The following is a 13,551-nucleotide window of genomic DNA, read 5'->3' as shown; positions in this document are numbered from 1 at the left end:
TAGCACAACATAGACATTATCAATGGTGGGTCAGGCATCAGTGGGCCTGACCTACTCCTGCTCCTATTTTATAGTGTTCTTGAATTCTTTAATGAATTTCACAGGTCTCAAATGTCATTCTTCTGATGAATGGTCTCAGCATGACATGCTGACTGTTTGTTCTTCTCAACAGATGCTGCCTGACCTGCTGAGTTCCTCCAACATTTTACATGAGTCACTCTTATGTCACGCACAAACCAAAAACACAAGAGATTCAGCAGATGCTGGAAATCCAGAGCAACACACACAAAATGCTGGAGGAACTCAGAACGTCAAGCAGCACCTAAGAACAAATTAATCTCATCTGGGAAAAACTTTTGGTTTGCATTTATACCTACCCTTAAAGGAAAATACAATTCACTTTTTGTTCAAGGCAAGCACCAACAGAAAATCTAACAGCTTCCAGCGCGGGATATGTTTATACCTTTTCACTGACATCATGTAATGCTGCTTCCAACTGCCGGCTCAGAGCTGCAGATTCCCTTGATCGCTCTTCCAGTTGGCAGTTGCTGAGTAAAACTGCTTCTTCTTGTTTTGCCATTGTCTCATTCAGCTCTTGGTTTTGTATATCAACCTCCTTTAGCTTCCTTTGATCAATAATGATTGCAATTCTTTAGTGCACTCAAGCTAGAAAGGTAATCTAAACACAATAAGTTCTGCAGAGGCAATGTGCACAAAATGCTGCAAGAACTCAGCAGGTTAGGCAGCATCTAGAGAGAGGAATAACAAGTCAACATTTTGGGCCCATGCCCTTCACCAGGACTGGAAAGGAAGAAGGAAGAAACCAGAATAAGAAGGTGGTGGGGGAGGGGGGGATGAGATGGAGAACAAACAAGAAGGTGATAGGATGATAGGAGACCAGGTGAGGGGAAAGCTGGTGGATGGGCGAAGTGGATGAAGTAAGAGCTGGGAGGTGATAGGTGGAAGAGTTAAAGGGCTGAAGAAGAAAGGAAAGGAAGAGGGCATCAGAGGCAGGTGGTTAGCAGATGACGTGAAGAGCAGGTGTAAGAGGGAAGCCAGAATGGGGAAGGGAAAAAGAACCTAAATGCAATTGGAAAATGTGCATACTCCCATCAATGGTACACTGGTTATTAAAATTGCTAACCAACTAAAACAAAAGTATTTAGAATTTCTTTGGCAGGCTTCTATTTGTATACTAGATTTGAATCCAGCCGACATTGCCATCAAATAGATTTAGTCAATGATGATCTGAATGTGAAATGCAGGCAGCAATTGAAAAGGTCTTGTGTTCAAAGAACTCTGGTATTCAGTTTGAGTAAGAAGATCCAATCCAGGTCAACTGCAAAGAGGATATGATCAGATTATTGGCAATTAAAGGCCTACAGAAACCAATTACAAATCCCCATTAAGGTAATCTTAAATGAGGGATGTTAATGGGATTTTATTTTTTGATGCCGAATGTCAGCATGATTAGATGTGGACTTCCTTCACAACTGTACCCCTTCAATCAGAGGATCCAAGTGTTAAAGACCTTAAAACCTTAAGAGATAGGAGTAGGATTAGGCCCTTTGGCTTATAAATCTGTTCCACCATTCCATCATGGCTGAATTATTATCCCTCTCAACCCCATTCTCCTGTCTTTTCCCCATAATTTTTGACACCCTTACTAATCAAGAACCCACCAACTTTTGCTTTAGATATACCCAATGACTTAGCTTCCACACTCATCTGTAGCAATGAATTTCACAGATTCACCATTGGATGAGTACATTAACTGGTGCAGCAAACTTAACGGATTCCTGCTACAATTTTCCCTGTTTGTATGAAATGACCAGAACCAGAATCATGTTTATTATAGAGTTGTAGAGCAGTACAGCACAGAATCAGGCATTTTGGCCCATCTAGTCTTTGCCAAATTGTTACTCTGCCCATTCCCATCAACCTGCACTCAGACCATAGCCCACCATACCCTTCTCATCCATGTACGTATGCAAGCTTCTCTTAAATGTTGCAATCGAACCCACATTCACTACTTCCGATGGCTGCTCATTGTGCAGCTGGATTATCAAAGACATTCATCGTAATATTTGTCAGTTCATGGTAGGAGTACAGTGCAAGAAAAAAAAATTACTACAAGTTGCAAAATAAATAAATAGTGCAAATAAAATTACCCTGCCATGGACAGTCCCAAGCCTGGCTGTGAAAGAAAGGGGGTTGGGCACAGGGCTAGCAACCCCATTCCATAAAAACCCAGAGCTTTTCTGCAGGAAGAGTGAGGGAGCTGTACATGGAAAAATCTGCAAGGAATCAATGCTTTTTTTTTTGCAGAAACACAAGAGATTCTGAATATGCTGGAAATCCAGAGCAACACACGCAAAATGCTGGAGGAACTCAGCAGGTCAGGCAGCATCTGTGAAAAGGAATAAGCAGTTAACATTTCGGGCCAAGACCCTTCATCAGGATTGGAAAGGAAGGAAGAAGCCAGAATAAGAAGATGGGGGAAGAGAAGGACTGGCAGGAGATAGGTGAGACAGGTGAGAGAGAAGATGGAAGGATGAAGAAAGAAGTTGGGAGGGGATAAGTGGAAGAGGTAAAGGGCTGAAGAAGAAGGAGTCTGTAAGGAAAGGACAACGGACCATGGAAAAATAGAGGAAAGAGGTGATGGGCAGGTGCGGAGAAGAAAGAGGGTAGCCAGAATGAAGAATGGATAAAGAGAGAAGGAGAAAGGAGGGGGGAAAATTAATGGCAGCTGGAGAAACCGATGTTCATGCCATCAGGTTTGAGGCACCATTGCTCTGCCTACCAAAAAAGCCATTATCTCCCAGAGGCCACCCATTTCAATTTAACTTCCCATTCCCATTCTGACATGTTGGACCACAGCCTCAACTACTACCATGATTAGGCCAAATTCAGTTTGGAGGAGCAACACCTCATATTCCGTCTGGGTAGGCAGCCAACACCCCTCCTGAGCCCCCTTTTCTATGTGTCGTAAACCTAAATCCAGGAGGCAAATATGTGTTTACCATTTTCACATCAGAAGCAACCAAGATGATGACTTGTATAATGTGAAAATTAAAGTCACTCGTTTTTCTTTTCTGAATCAGCATTTACTGACAAACATAATCCAACCATTTTTATCATTGTTGTCAAATAATGCCCACTCTCTCCTTGCCCCCTTCCTCAGCTGGTTCAGACATACCAGTTTAAGAGCCATGACAGCCTCAGCAACTATTTGCTAAACACAAAAGTTGACGAGTTTGAGACAGGAGATGGAGGAGGAAGAAAGAAATGGCAAGAACATTTAATGGGCTGTTGACTTTAACAAGTGGCTGTAGGTACAAGTTCTGGTCAGAACTATTCAGGGCTAGTTCATACCATAGCCCCTTGGTATGAACATTGAATTGTCCAACTTCTGGTAATTCCCTCCCCCTCCCTTCCCCTATCCCTATTTCACTCTGCCCCCTCCCCCCTCATGGTTCCGCCTCTTTCTACTACCCATTGTGTTTCCCCTATTCCTTCTTCACCTTTCCTGCCTATCACCTCCCTGCTTCCCCTCCCCCACCCCTTTATCTTTCCCCTTACTGGTTTTTCACCTGGAACCTACCAGCCTTCTCCTTCCCACCCTCCCCCCACCTTATTTATAGGGCCTCTGCCCCTTCCCTCTTCAGTCCTGATGAAGGATTCCGGCCCAAAACATTGACTAATCATTTCCATGGATGCTGCCCAACCTGCTGAGTTCCTCCAGTGTGCTACTAGGACTTGATGTTTCAATTCCTATGGTAAGTTGGCACTCTCGATGTTGGCAGTGGGTTTAGAGTGGTGACAAGGAGGGAGGATAGATACATCATTGGGGTCATCAGGTGGGCACCCTCCTTCTTTGACGTTTCGTTGATAAGCCCACGATGCTCCAGAGGGCTCAACGGTGCTACCTGGCATCCCAGATACACCCCCTCAGTTCCATACCCTCCTGTCTTCATCCTGCAGCCCAGTTGTTGTCTTTCCTTTTAATCCAAATCCAATTGCTGCTTTCTTCCGCTGCATTTGACAAGGACTTGACTGCTTGTTGGAGGAAGTGACCCCTCACCCCCATCTTCTTCAACAGAAGAGTCAAGAGGGATCTGTAATTAGCATCAGGGAGTAACTACTTTGGAGATCAAAAGGAGACAAGATCCACTCTTTAAGACATATAAATCAGCATAACTGGGCTTCATAAATTATAAAATGGCAAAAAGTCCTGAAGAAGGGACTTGGTGCAAAATGTCAACAGTTTATTCCCCTCCATAGGTGCTGCCTGACCTGCTAAGTTCCTCCGACATTTTTTTGTGTGTTGTTTTGGATTTCCAGTATCTGCACTATCTCCTGTGTTTATAATATAGAATGAAATCCCTGAGCGTCAGGAGGGAGCTACCAGTGTATGTCATCTGCTTCACTGCTGAACTACAGTATGTGGCGTGTGTATTCACATCTGGTAAGCCAAAATTAGAAAAGATTTATTGACGGGTTCTGAAATGATCTGATGAGCTCATGCAATGAAAAAGATTATCTGAAACAGGATTTAAAATGGTTGAGAGATTACCAGGAAAGAACATTCAAAGCCTGGAGCAACGTGTGCTTCTCTTCCCTTAAGGACTCCAAGTTTTCCGAAGGGGATTTTTCTCTGTAACTCTGGTCACTGGCCTGCAACATAGGTACAAATGTAGGGTTTCTACAAGATCGCCAATCTTTCTGAAAGCCACACAAGGAAATGCTGAAATTACTAGCAACAACTACAGGTTTGTAAGTAAAACAGAAAGACAGAGCAGAGAGAGTAAATGGAAAACACAGTGCAGAAAGAGATCAAGCAAAACAATCACTAGAAATCCATCCACAATTTCAGCACTTGTTTCTAGAACCTTGCTACTGACATTGCACAATATACAGTAATATCAATAAGTGTTGTGTCCCAAGGCTCCAGAAAAACTCTTGTACACACAAGACTGAAGCTACAAAAGGCTGGGCAGACGAAGCACTCAACTGATAACAACTGTGCTAACATCCATCCACCAATTACTGGTTTTCGCATTAGAAATGGCACCTTCACCTGTAGCTCAGTCAGTGTTTTGGATAAGTCAGGGAACCTTCTCTTGCGACTCAGGAGCTTTTCCTCACACTCGTGCAGCCTTTGTTCAGCTGCCTTCAGCAGCTCAGGAAAGGGCCTCAGCTCCTTCAGACGAGGTTCCGTTTCATTGTACACCTTCACCGTGAGTTCAATGGCCATTAGAGTGGGAAGTGGTGGAGGGAAGATGAGGGATGGGGAGCAAAAAGGTGAATGAAGAATAATAACCGATTAAACAGATCATAACAACCGTTATGGTGGAATCACCACAATGTAATGTTGTATATGGAGACTATTATAATATTGCTTCCATGGAAAAGCTTTGCAAAAAACATCCCAATAAAAGCAAAATATTGAGATGCTGAAGTAAGAACAGAAAACTTACAAAATTCTCAGCAGCCACAGAGAAGAAACAGAGTTAACATTCTAGTTAATGTCCTCATGATTACAGAATCAAACAATATCCATGCCAAATATCAAGTACCAATTAACACCAATCCCACTTGCTAGAATGTGACACAGCCTTCGAGCCAAGGCATTTCAAGAACTCATTTAAATGCATCTTAAATGTAACCCGCCTCTACCAGCTGTTCAGGCTGTATGTTCAGATTTCAACTGGGTGAAACAATCCCTTACTGTAAACCTATTCTCTTTGTTTAGACCTCGGCAGGAGGAAATGTTTAAGACCATAAGACCCTAAGACAAAGGAGCTGAATTAGATCTTTTGGCCCATCAAGTCTGCTCTGCCATTCCATCATGGTTGATTTGTTATCCCTCTCAGCCCCATTCTCCTGTCTTCTCCCTGTATCCTTTCACACCCAGACCAATCAAAAACCTATCAAACCACATTTTAAATATATCCAATTAACTGGCCTCCACAGCCGTCTGTGGCAACAAATTCCACAGATTCGCCACCTTCTAGCTAAGAAATTCCTCGTCATCTCTGTTCTAAATAGACATCCTTCTATTCTGTGGTTGTGCCATTAGGTCCAAAAATCCCCCACTATAGGAAACAACCTCTCTGCATCCACTCTATCTGGGCCTTTCAATATTTAACAAGTTTCAATGAGATCCTCTCTCAGCCTTCTAAACTCCAGCAAGTACAGTCCCAGAGCCATCAAACGCAACTCATACCTTAACCCTTTCATTCATGGAGTCATTCTCATGAATCTTCTCTGGTCCCTGTGCAATGCCAACTCATCTTTTCTTCGATAAGGGACCCAAAACTGCTCACAAAACTCCAAGTGCAGTCTGATAAGTGCCTTATAAATCCTCATCACCACACCTTTGCTTCTATATTCTAGTCGTCTTGAAATGAATGCCAACATTGCATTTGCCTTCCTCACCACCAACTCAATCTGCAAATTAATCCTGTACTGGACGCCCAAGTCCCTTTGCTCCTCTGACTTTTTGAATTTTCACCCCATTTAGAAAATACTTTATGCTTTTATTCCTTCTAGCAATGTGCATGACCATACACTTCCCTACACTGTATTCCATCTGCCATTTCTTTGCCCATTCTTCTAATCTGTCTAAGTCCTTCCGCAGCAGACTCCCTATTTACATTGAATATAGAACAGTACAACATGAAACCCAGGCTATTCAGCCCATGTTGTGCTAAACCAGCTAAAAAGCAAATCAAAAACACCCAGACACTAATTCCTCCTACCTACACCACGCCCATATCCCTCCGTCTTCCTTACATCCAAGTAAGTATCCAAACCTCTCTTAAAAGCCTCTAACTTTGTCACATGGTGTGAGCAGAATCATCTGCAGCTGAACGTGAAAAAGACTAAGGAGCTGGTGGTAGACCTGAGGAGAGCTAAGGTACCGGTGACCCCTGTTTCCATCCAGGGGGTCAGTATGGATATGGTGGAGGGTTACAAATACCTGGGGATACGAATTGACAATAAACTAGACTGGTCAAAGAACACTGAGGCTGTCTACAAGAAGGGTCAGAGCTATCTCTATTTTCTGAGGAGACTGAGGTCCTTTAACATCTGCCGGACGATGCTGAGGATGTTCTATGAGTCTGTGGTGGCCAGTGCTATCATGTTTGCTGTTGTGTGCTGGGGCAGCAGGCTGAGGGTAGCAGACACCAACAGAATCAACAAACTCATTCGTAAGGCTAGTGATGTTGTGGGGACGGAACTGGACTCTCTGATGGTGGTGTCTGAAAAGAGGATGCTGTCTAAGTTGCATGCCATCTTGGACAATATCTCCCATTCACTACATAATGTACTGGTTGGGCACAGGAGTACATTCAGCCAGAGACTCATTCCACCGAGATGCAACACAGAGCGTCATAGGAAGTCATTCCTGCCTGTGGCCATCAAACTTTACAACTCCTCCCTTTGAGGGTCAGACACCCTGAGCCAATAGGCTGGTCCTGGACTTATTTCCTGACATAATTGACATATCACTATTTAACTATTTATGGTCTTACTACTATTTAATTACTTATGGTGCAACTGTAACGAAAACCAATTTCCCCCGGGATCAATAAAGTATGACTATGACTATGACTAATGTATAGTCCATCTGGTCCAGGTGAATTATCTACTTTCAGACCTTTCAGTTTCCCAAACTCCCTTAGTATTATCATCATTGGTATTATCATTCATCTCCTGCTCTTAGTAATAGCAACTACACTCACTTCTGCCTCCTGACACTCTTGAATTTTCAGGTTGCCTTTCACAGTGAAGACTGGTGCAAAATACTTATTAAGCTTGTCCACTATTTCTTCGTCCATTATTATCTCTCCAGCGGCCCAATATACAATCTTGCTTCTCTTTTACTCTTTATATATCTGAAAAAAACTTTTTGTTCCTTGATTATATTATTGGTTAGCTTCCTCTTATTTCTTCTTTTCTTCTTATTGCTTTTCTCATTATTTACCTCATTATATACCCCAATCAGATTACTCCTCTGCATTTTTTCTCTTCTGTTTTTGCACTATTTACTTTTTATGTGCTTCTTATTGTAATCTATAGCTTATATTATTATAAGGCCATAATACATAGGAGCAGAATTAGGCCATCTGGCCCATTGAGTCTGCTCCGCCATTCAATCATGGCTGATCCTTTTTTTCTGTCTCCTCCTCAACCCCAGTTCCCAGCCTTCTCCCCGTAACCTTTGATGCCATGTCCGATCAAGAACCTATCAATCTCTGCCTTAAATACACTCAACGACCTGGCCTCCACAGCTGCATGTAGCAACAAATTCCACAAATTCACAGCCCTTTGGCTAAAGAAATTTCTCTGCATCTCTGTTTTGAAAGGGTACCCCTCTATCCTGAGGCTGTGCCCTCTTGTCCAAGACTCTCCTACCATGGGAAACATCCTTTTCACATCTACTCTGTTTATTCGAAATTCCTCCCTTCGTCCTTCTGAATTCCAGTGAGTACAGATACAGAGCCATCAAACATTACTCGTACGATAACCCTTTCATTCCTGGAATCATCCTTGTGAACCTCCCCTGGACCCTCTCCAATGCCAGCACATCTTTTCTAAGATGAGGGGCCCAAAACTGTTCACAATACTCTAGGTGAAGCCTCACCAGTGCCTTATAAAGCCTCAGCATCACATCCTTGCTCTTGTATTCTAGACCTCTTGAAAAGAATGCTAACATGCATTTGCCTTCCTCACCACTGACTCAACCTGCAAGTTAACCTTTAGGGTGTTCTGCACAAGGACTCCCAAGTCCCTCTGCACCTGAGATTTCTGTATTTTCTCCCCATTTAGAAAATAGTCCACACATTTATTCTACTACCAAAGTGCATGACCATGCATTTTCCAACATTATATTTCATTTGCCACTTTCTTGCCCATTTTTCTAATCTGTCTAAGTCCTTCTGCATCCTACCTGTTTCCTCAACACTACCTGCCCCTCCACCAATCTTTGTATCATCTGCAAACTTGGCAACAAAGCCATTTATTCTATCATCTAAATCATTTATATACAGCATAAAAAGCTGTTCCAACATCGACCCCTGCGGAACCCCACTAGTCACTGGCAGCCAACCAGAAAAGGATCCTTTTATTCCCACTTGCTGTCTCCTACCAATCAGCCAATGCTCTAACCATGTTAGTAACTTTCTGGTAATACCACGGGCTCTTACCTCGCTAAGTAGCCTCATGTGTGGCACCTTGTCAAAAGCCTTCTTGAAGTCCAAATATATAACAACCACTACATCCTGTTTATCTGTCATACTTGTAATCTCCTCAAAGAATTCCAACAGTTTCATTAGGCAGGATTTTCCCTGAAGGAAACCGTGCTGATTTTGTACTATCTTGTCCTGTGTCACCAAATACTCTGTCACCTCATCCTTAACAATTGACTCCAACATCTTCCCAACCACTGAGGGCAGGCTAACTGGTCTATCATTTCCTTTCTGCTGCCTTTCTCTTTTCTTAAAAGGTGGAGTGAGATTTGCAATTTTCCAGTCCACTGGCACCATGCCAGAGTCCAATGATTTTTGAAAGATCATTTCTAATGCCACCACAATCTCTAATGCTACCTCTTTCAGAACTCTAGGGTGCAGTTGCTCTGATCCAGGTGACTTTTAGTCTATCAGCTTTTTGAGCATTTCTCTCTTGTAACATGAACTGCACCCACTTCTCTTCCTTCACACACTACAACACCAGACATACTGCCAGTGACTTCCACAGTAAAAACTGATGCAAGATACTCATTTAGTTCATCAGCCATCTCCTTGTCCCCTGTTATTATTTCTCCTGCCTCATTTTCGAGCGGTCCTATATCCACTCTCATTTCTCTTTTATTTTTAAGATACCTGAAAAACTTTTACTATCCACTTTGATATTATTTGCTAGCTTGCTTTCATATTTCATCTTTTCCTTTCTAATGATTTTTTTAGTTGCTCTTTGTAGGTTTTTAAAAACTTCCCAATCCTCTATCTTCCCACTATTTTCTGCTTTGCTGTATGCCCTTTCTTTTGCTTTTACAATAGCTTTGACTTCCCTTGTTAGCCACCATTGTACTATTTTACCATTTGAGTATTTCTTCATTTTTGGAATACACATGTCCTGCACCTTCCTCGTCTTTCCCAGATAGACATACTATTGCTGCTGTGCTGACATCCTTGCCAGCAGCTCCTTCCAATTTACTTTGGCCAACTCCTCTCTCATACCACTGTAATTTCCCTTATAGAAACATATGTATTACAATGTATTGCTGCTACACTTCATTAACCAATTTCATGACATAGGTCAGTGGTATTAAATCTGTTTCTGATTTTGTTACAAAATAAAACAAAGATTTATCCTGTTAATTTCCTTTGAATCCTCTCTAGTGTAATTACATCTTTCCGATGGTGTGGTGCCAAGAACTACAAATAGGACTCCAGTTTTGGCTGAGTTAATGTTGAAGAGATTAAGGACAGATTTTAAGATTAACTTTATTTGTCACACGTACATTGAAACGAACAGAGAAATGTGCCGTTTTGCATCACATCAAATTAGTGAGGACTGTGCTGGGCAGTCTGTAAGTGTCGCAGATGTGTCATTCAGGAATTTGGGCAGAGTGGAAGGAAGGTGCAAAATTAAGATTGCTAGATTGTTGGTATTAGTGCTTGAGGAGCTGAAAGACATTAAGATGGAAAAGCCTCCTGGACTGGACAGACTGCACCAGAGGGTTCTGAAAGAGGTAGCTGAAGAGATTGTGAAGGCATGAATAGTGATCCTTCAAGAATCACTAGAGTTAAGAATACTCTGAGAGGACCGGAAACAACATAGAAATAGGCCCTTCAGTCCAACTGACCTGTGCCATCCAAGCTGCCAAAGCGAGCTTGTCCCATTTGCCTGCATTTAGCCCCAGTCTTGCAACAATTAGACCAAGGACTCAACACTCCCTTTTGCAACTGGGTCCATGACATTCGCTTCGTGCACGAAGGCCAGCAATACCCCAGATTGATGCAACACTCACAACTCGCTGGAGGAACTCAGCAGGTGGGGCAGCATCCGTGGAAACGGACAGTCAACATTTCGGGCCGAGACCCTTTGTCGGGACTGAAGAGGGAGGGGGCAGGAGCCCTATAAAGAAGATGGGGGGAAGGTGAGAAGGAGAAGGCTGGTAGGTGCCAGGTGAAAAACCAGTAAGGGGAAAGTTCAAGGGGTGGGGGAGGGGATAGGCAGGAAATATGAAGAAGGAATAAGGGAAAGCACAACGGGTAGCAGAAGGAGGCGGAACCATGAGGGAGGTGATAGGCAGCTGGAGGAGGGGGCAGAGTGAAACTAGGATGGGGAAAGGGAGGGGGAGGGAATTACTGGAAGTTGGAAAATTCAATGTTCATGCCCATCCCAGATCGGTGCACGTCTATGTGAGCAGGAAGCTTGAGGACCGGTCATTCAATACGCTCAGAGTTCGAGCTGCAGGATCCCTTCATCGGCTAGTCTGGAATCAATAGCAAAGATCAAAGCCTGAAGTTGATTGGAAGTACAGAAGTCTTAGCCCAGTTGCTGAAGCCTGGGGGCCCAGAGGCCTGTCCTGGAGCTGGAGGACTGTCCATATGTGTGGGTGGGAGTGAGGAAAGATGCTTGTTGTGCTCTGTATTGTTCTGCTGTGTTTTGTGGTCACAGAATGTTGGTGCCAGAATGTGTGGCACACTTGCAGGTTGCCTTTGCACATTCTAAGGTGTGTTGGTTGTTAATATACATGACGCATTTCATTGAATGTTTTGATGTACATGTAATAAATAAATCTGAATCTTCCTGATGAAAAAGACCATAATAAATAATGACAGGTAGCAACATCACTGACATGATTATACTCAACACTGTTGCCCCGCAACGCTGTGTCCTCAGCCCCCTAATCAACTCACTCTACACTCACAACTGTGTGGTCAGATTCTGCACTAACTCTGTTTTCTGGTTTGCAGATGGCACAACTGTAATGGACTAGACCTCAAACAACAGTGAGATGGCACCACTGTAATGGACTAGACCTCAAACAACAGTGAGATGGCACCACTGTAATGGACTAGACCTCAAACAACAGTGAGATGGCACCACTGTAATGGACTAGACCTTAAACAACAGTGAGATGGCACCACTGTAATGGACTAGACCTCAAACAACAGTGAGATGGCACCACTGTAATGGACTAGACCTCAAACAACAGTGAGATGAAGTACAGGAAGGAGGTAGACAGCTTTGTGGCATGGTGCCAAGACCACAGTCTCTTTTTTTCAAAGGTATATTTAATGTCAGAGAAATGTATACAATATTCATCCTGAAATTCTTTATCTTCGCAACCATCCATGAAAACAGAGGAGTGCCCCAAAGAATGAATGACAGTTAAATGTTAGAACTTCAAAGCCTCCCCAGCTCCCCCCTCCCACGTGCAAGCAGCAGCAAAGCAACAATCCCTCCTCCCTCACCAGCAAAAAAAAGCATCGGCGCCCCCCCACTGAGCACTCAAACGTAGAGCAAAGCATCAGCAAAGACACAGACTTGCAGTACCCCAAAGACTACTCGGTCACCTGGTGATTCGACCTACCACAGGCTCTCTCTCTCGCTAATAAGGGAAAAAGAGATGTCTCCGTCTCACAGCGAGAGGGGAGACATAACAACTCGCTGGTTTATGATGTTAAAAGTCCTTTGCTTTGCTTTTTCCAAGCTCTGTGCCCAAAGAACTTGGGTCTCTTGGCACACAGCCAGCAGCCAGCTTGCTGCTTTCAATCATCCATCTCCCACAACACATCGATTTCCTGTAGAGGCACCGACCGAGTCTGCCCACCTGCAGAGCCACAAAATCCTGAAACTGTGAAGGTGCACTAATCTTCTAGGCCGCGTCCTTGGTATATTGAATAGCGGCCAGTTGTGAGACCCTGAGAGCAGGTCTCATTCCTGCAAAGAACCGAAGTCAGCATGTAACTCCAGGTCAGGGTCTTGAAAAGAACCCTGAAAGGGAAAAATAGAGCTATTAAAGATGGAAATAGAGCTGTTTCCGAAGACACAAGCAAAGGAGTCGCCATTAGGCGCCATTGTCTCCTAAGCTCCTAAGTTGTAGTTTTGCTGCTTATTGTGTTCCAGAGGAGCTAAAGATTGTGCCAGAAGACATCTACCACTTCATCTGCAAAATGGTTTAAATCCTTCTGCTCTCTAATGCCTCTTCTTTCCTCTTCAAGGTAGCTGGGGTCTATCGGAGTCCATGATCTACAGCTGCACTTGAACTGCGGTTCTATCTGGCGGTGGGTTCCCACTCTCAGAGCTTGCTGAACAGCCTAGCATCTCCAGGAGTGGCCTGGAAGACGTACGCCTTCGGGGTGCAGCCTTGTGCAGCACTGAAGGAGATCTGAACATCGAGGCAGTGGGTGTGGCCATCAGAGGCCTCTGCACTTGAGGAATATGTCCCTCTCCCTTGAGACAGAGAGAGAGAATCTGCTGCCAACTCTTGAGACAGAGAAACTCAAAATAAAGCTGTGTTGCAGACTG

General features: G+C 43.6%; 1 protein-coding gene across 1 annotated transcript in view; it reads right to left on the bottom strand.

Annotated features, from left to right (window-relative positions):
* Nucleotides 1-13,551, bottom strand: part of LOC134355042 (outer dense fiber protein 2-like) — an 86,447-nt gene that overhangs the window by 12,683 nt on the left and 60,213 nt on the right. The window contains exons 14-16 of the mRNA XM_063064715.1: nt 5,081-5,233; nt 4,577-4,677; nt 464-626 (exon numbers count right to left, since the gene is read on the bottom strand). Coding sequence (XP_062920785.1) covers nt 464-626; nt 4,577-4,677; nt 5,081-5,233 — 417 coding nt within the window. The remainder of the gene's footprint in view (nt 1-463; nt 627-4,576; nt 4,678-5,080; nt 5,234-13,551) is intronic.

This window comes from Mobula hypostoma, chromosome 12 (assembly GCF_963921235.1).
Source record: "Mobula hypostoma chromosome 12, sMobHyp1.1, whole genome shotgun sequence".
Lineage (NCBI taxonomy): Eukaryota > Metazoa > Chordata > Chondrichthyes > Myliobatiformes > Myliobatidae > Mobula > Mobula hypostoma.
The sequence above is the reverse complement of the archived record's forward strand: the minus strand, read 5'-3'. Positions and strand labels throughout refer to the sequence as shown.